The sequence below is a fragment of the Ichthyophthirius multifiliis genome (genome assembly GCF_000220395.1).
Source record: "Ichthyophthirius multifiliis unplaced genomic scaffold scaff_1120509250545, whole genome shotgun sequence".
Taxonomy (NCBI): domain Eukaryota; phylum Ciliophora; class Oligohymenophorea; order Hymenostomatida; genus Ichthyophthirius; species Ichthyophthirius multifiliis.
The window spans coordinates 1-5,938 of record NW_004086644.1 but is presented as its reverse complement, the minus strand read 5'-3'; the positions used below and the strand labels follow the sequence as shown (position 1 = coordinate 5,938).

Here is a 5,938-nt window from a genome sequence, read left to right as displayed (position 1 = left end):
TTATAATAAATTAATTATATAAAGATTTACAATAATTATAAATATTATTAAAAATATATTTTATATTTTATATTTTATATTTATAATTTTATAATTTTTTATATTCTCATTAAAATTTATATTTTTTATTATAATTTTATAATTTAATTGTTTTATATAATTATTTTAAAAAAATTATAAAAATTTTAGATAAATGATTTATTTTTTAATTTTATATTTATTATTAAAAAAAAAAAAATCTCAATATTTTCGATATACTTATGAAAATAAAAAATATATATAAAAAGGTTCTTAAAATAAAAAAAAAAACATTAATTTTTTATAAATTATAAACCAATAAATTTACTATTTTATATTTATTTTTAATAAAATTAAAATATAATTTTTCAAAATAATTTAAAAAAAATTATGATGTAAAAGTTTATAAATTTTAAAATTTATATAAATAATATAAAAAACGAAATAAAAATAAAATAAAAATATTTTAATCCAGCATAATTTATTTAGAATAAATATATGTTAGTGCAATATTAAAAATATTTTATCAAATTTTAATATAAATTATATTAAACTAATGTGTTCTTTTGTTTTATTTAATTAAATTTTAAAGAAATCAACTAATAATAAACGATATAAATTAAAAATATATATAAATATATAATTAATAAATATATATATATAAAATAATATTTAATTTTATATATATTTTAATTATAATACATTAAATAAAAATATTTATATTATTTAATTACAAAAAAAAACTACTTAATAAATTATAAATTAAATATAAAAATTATTAATGAATTATTATTAACAAGTTTTATTTTTGGTTAAAAGTGTATTTAAAATAATTTACCTAATTCAATATACGATTAGATATAATCTAAATTCTTTATTTATAAAGTAGATTTCCTTTATTTACTATTATTTTAATCTAAAATTATAACTATTACTTAACTTAAAAATTTATAATTAGCTATTGAATATATTCTTGTTTAAAAAAAATATCCTTAAATAAGAATAAAATTATGAAATATAAAATAAACGAGTTAAATATGTGAATTTAAAATTTCTTAATTAAACAAAAATAAGGTAAAATAACTTTATTAAAATATATGTATTTTATAAATAATTATTTATATATTGCTAATATGTGTTGATTTGTAATTGTTCTAGGATATAGTTAAAGCTCTGTAAACTATAATTTATATAATTTATAAAAAAAATTAATATTTATGTTTATTTTGTTAATTAAATGTAAATATTTTTGCATAATATAATTCATGTATTGTGTTTTAGCGGATTAGATTAAAATATATATAGTTTCTAATAAAAAATAAAAATATTAAACTCAATATTAATCTAAAAAAAATTTGAAATTATATTGTATTATATATTATATAAATTATTCGTATAATTAATATAAATATTTATATGTTATTTCATTTAAATAATTATTTAATAATATATTTTATAATTTTTATAATTAAAATATTTAAAAAAAAATAATATAAAATATTTAAATATAATTATCATTATATTAATATGTAAATAATAATTTTTTACTTTATTATTTAAAATATGTATAAAAATATAAAAAATATTATAAATTTATTTAAACATAAAAATAATGGAAATATCGAAATAAAAATATCATTTGAAAAAATAAAATATATATAAAAAAAATATTTAAGTTATAGAAATTATTTATACGAAATAAATAATTTTATAAGCTTTATATTAAAATAATTTTTTTTTAATAATTTTAAATATTTTTATTTATTATATTTAACAAAATATATTTTATTTTCTTTAAAAATATATTAAAAAAATATAATGATTTTATATAATAAAGAAAAAATAAAAAAATTATTGAAAATATTTTAAAATATTATAATAAAAATAATTTATCATTTAAAATAATATTAATGTATTATGATTAGATTTTCTATTGATATTATATTAAAAACAAAGAAAGTAAGTTTGATTTTGTGTTAATTAAAAATTTATAAAATAAAATATATTTTAAGAATTATAAAATATTTAGAATAAAGATATGTTATTAAAAATATAAATATAAATTTAATAATATTTATCTATTAACTAAATTTATATATTAAAAAATAAAAAAAATAATTTTAAATATATCCTTGTGGATTGATTAAAAAATTTCTGTCTTAATTAGTAATATATAGATTATTGATTTGTTAAAAGTTAAAATTATTAAAAAAAAATCTTTTTAAATAAAATATATTAAATAAATATTGTTAAAAAGATTAATATTTTAAATTTATATTACTTTTTTAAAAAAAAAAAATGTTAAAAATAAAAATATTTAATATATAAAAAATAAATAAATATAATAAATAATTATAATTATTATAACAAAATATTAATTAATTTGTTTTATTATATATATAAAAATAATATAAAAAATGTGTATATATATATATATATATATTATATATTATATATTTTATATTGTTTTTTAATTATTATATTTTTATTAATGAAAATAATTTTACCTTTTTATATAAATATTAATTTTAAGGTAATTATTTAATTAATATGTATATTTAAAAAAATATATAATTTAATTATATAATTATTTAGTTTTTTTTTATTTTTAAAAAATTTTATAAAAGAATAATTTGCTTTTTAAATTTATATTTTTTTTTTTTTTATATTTTAATTATATATAATAATAAATACTTTAATATAATTTTTTTATAACAATTATCTATTATTTTTTATATTTTTTTTCAATATATTGTTATAAATAATTATAATTTTTTATTTCTATATATATTTTTTTTATTGATTTTTATAAGTTTTTAATTCATATTTTAATTTTTTTTATTTAAATATATTTTATAATTTTACTATTTTTTTTTTTTTTTTAAATTAATTATTTAATATATTTCTTATTAGTTTAATTATTTGATATAATTCTTTTTATTAAATATTTTTTTTAAAAATATAATTTTTTTATAACTTATTTTTATATTAATCTAATATATAATAATAAGTATAAATATAAAAATAATATTAAATTATTTAAGTAATTATATTTATATAATTATAACAACTTATCTATTTATTGACAAATTCTTATTATTTTTTTATTATTTAAAAAAACAAAAAAAATTAAACAAAAATTTTTTTAATTTCTATTATTATAAAATATGCCTATGTTCTATACACTTACATTAATGTATTCGTTTTAGATAATTATGTTTTTCCAATTTTAATTTTTTAAAATTTTCGACTCCATAATTTTAATGGGGCATACCACCTAATGTATAACGTACCAAATATTTGTTTTCAGGAATAAACTTTCAATCCCCTTATTTTTTATTTAATAGCAGGTTTACTTTACGATGCTCCTTTAAAATTTACCCATTAAGGTATATCATCAGTGCTAAAACCTTATATATGAGTAATTAATTTCATGGATAACTATTTATATTCAACAAAATCATTAAATTTTATATTTAGTACTTTAGGTAAATTGAAGTTAATCAAACCATTAGAAGGTCTTTGACCATTATAATATTAACACGAATTTGCAGAGGTATAATTCTAATTTTTACACTAGTTCTGTCTATTTATGGAACTGAAATAATTAATAATAATTATAAATACTAATATACATAAAAACTAATTTTCAATTTATTTATATATTAGTAAATTTTGTTAAAATATAATAATTTTAATGAATATAAAAATATTATATAGTATTTTATAATAAATTACAAAACATATAAATTAAATATAATAAATATTATTTTTTAAAAAAAAATTAATGAAAGTTAATTAAAGTATTAAAAAAATATAAAAGAATTTAAATATTTAAAGTATAAAAATAAAAATATTATAAATTTTTATATAATAAGGTAAAAAAAATAAAATATTATATATATTAAATTTTATAATTTAAATATAAAAATAATCATTCATTTATTTTTATTTATATTATATTAGTGTTTTTTAAATTAATTAAACATTATTCTAAAATTATATATGATTCTTCATAATAATGATTATATTAGTTTTATAATTTATAAAATTTTATTTTATTTAATTAAATATGATTTATTTAACATTGTTATTTTATATAATATATAAATATTTATTTGTTTTTATGTTTTTTATATATAATAGATGTTTATTATTTTTATATTATTATATTATTTTTACAAAAAATAATAATCATATTATTTTTATAAAACTAAATTAAACAAATAATAATCAAATTAACTAAAAACAATTATTAAATAATTATAAAATAAATATTCGAATATATAAATTAAAAATTAATATCTTTTATTAATAAATTTAGAAAATTATATTAAAATATATATATATATATATATATATATATATTTTATATATTATTGTTTATAATTTTTACGAGAATGAAAATTTAATCAGAAAATATAATACTAATTAAAGAATGAAATATAAAAATATGAACCAAAAATAAATTAAATGATTAATTATTTATTAATTTTTTTTTTATAAAATAAATGAATTAAAAGTTAATAAATTCTTTATTTATTAAAAAAATATAAAAATCATTTACAAAAAAATCATTAGACCATATAAATTTATTTAAATAAATATAACACAAAAAAAAAAAATATAAAAAATAGGCTAAAAATAAGAAATATTAAATAATAAAATTAAAATTTCTAATTAAAAAATTATAATTACATATTACATTTTTTTATCAATAAATTATATAGATTAAAATTTTTTTTTTTAAAAAAAAAAGCTATAAATAAAAAAAGAAAAAAATTAACAATAAAATTAAAAAAAATGTAAAAACTTATAATATACCTAGTATTAATAACCTTTGTTTTCGGTCTAAAAGTCCTTAAACACGAATGTGGCCATGATAAAATGAAAGAAATCTCAAAATACGAATCCATTCCTCCAGATCCTATTGAAGAATTTTCAGATATTCGTAATTTATAAACGAAAAAACCTCGTAATATGGTAATTACCTATAATATGGATTTTTTCAAAGCTTTAGCTGATTCTGTTATGGTACATTAGGTGAGTAAAATAATTAATAGCATCGAGAAAGCAATGTAATTGGCAACTAACTATTTTTCTCGTTTAATAAAAATAATCCCAAGAAAAGAAACAGATATGAGATATAAATCAAGTAAAAAAAATTGTGGAATAGTTCAAGTTCCTGATATAGATAAAACTTAGGGAAGAAATTCTGATTTACATATATATGTATCATATACAGTTGAACCAAGTAACAGTAGTTTAGCCAACGCTAATTGGTGTTAATTTATAGATCGTTTAGGACCTACTCATGGTACAGTTAATTTTAATTTTGGTTTGTTAACTGGCAAAATAAATCTGGAAGATCCTATTGTGTTTGAAGATTTAATGGAAATAGTTATCCATGAAATCACTCATATATTAGGTTTTAGCAATGATGATATAAAAAGATGGGTAACTTCTGATGGATAGCCTCATAATCTCGCTACTTTTGAAAAAGATATAAGGGGAGTTAAAATTAAGTTGCTCAGAACTCCTAATGTTTTGAAATTCGCTAAAAAATATTACGAATGTGATAAATTTTTTGGTATGCCTCTTGAAAATTAAGGAGGAAAAAAGTCTGCAGGATCTCATTGGGAATAAACAGCTATCGCAGACGAATACATGAATGCAAGTGTATCACTAACTTAGGCCTATTTTAGTGGTTTTACAACCAATCTTTTAAGAGACACAGGTTTCTATGCTGAAATAAACGAATCTATGGAAGAATAAATGTTCTATGGAAAAGGAAAAGGCTGTGATTTCATATATGGTATATGCGATTAAAAAAATAGAGAATTTTGTAGTCTTGTGAAAGACGATGGATTATGTGATTTTTATCACCATGGATCTTCTAATTGTAATATTGGTTAATATG

The 5,938-nt window shown here is 12.9% G+C and overlaps 2 protein-coding genes across 2 annotated transcripts, besides 12 other annotated features; one reads left to right on the top strand and one right to left on the bottom strand. All coding sequences in view use genetic code 6, as the record gives it.

Moving 5' to 3' along the window:
- Positions 1-54: 54 nt before the first annotated feature.
- Positions 55-98: a microsatellite.
- Positions 55-146: a microsatellite.
- A 484-nt stretch (positions 147-630) lies between these two features.
- Positions 631-677: a microsatellite.
- Positions 643-682: a microsatellite.
- A 1,053-nt stretch (positions 683-1,735) lies between these two features.
- Positions 1,736-1,792: a microsatellite.
- Positions 1,779-1,825: a microsatellite.
- Positions 1,826-2,302: 477 nt separating this feature from the next.
- Positions 2,303-2,351: a microsatellite.
- An 89-nt stretch (positions 2,352-2,440) lies between these two features.
- Positions 2,441-2,475: a microsatellite.
- Positions 2,441-2,483: a microsatellite.
- Positions 2,484-2,804: 321 nt separating this feature from the next.
- Positions 2,805-2,861: a microsatellite.
- Positions 2,862-2,943: 82 nt separating this feature from the next.
- Positions 2,944-2,992: a microsatellite.
- Positions 2,993-4,356: 1,364 nt separating this feature from the next.
- Positions 4,357-4,395: a microsatellite.
- A 426-nt stretch (positions 4,396-4,821) lies between these two features.
- IMG5_081060 (hypothetical protein) lies at positions 4,822-5,207 on the top strand (the record flags this gene model as incomplete). Its single annotated transcript, XM_004036430.1, has 2 exons — positions 4,822-5,061; positions 5,175-5,207. The coding sequence occupies 2 exons, from the start codon at positions 4,822-4,824 to the stop codon at positions 5,205-5,207; spliced, it is 273 nt and encodes a 90-aa protein (XP_004036478.1).
- Positions 4,976-5,558, bottom strand: IMG5_081050 (hypothetical protein; the record flags this gene model as incomplete). Its single annotated transcript, XM_004036429.1, has 1 exon — positions 4,976-5,558. A coding segment is annotated over one exon (303 nt), but the record flags the coding sequence as incomplete, so codon positions are not given.
- Between the last annotated feature and the right edge of the window lie 380 nt (positions 5,559-5,938).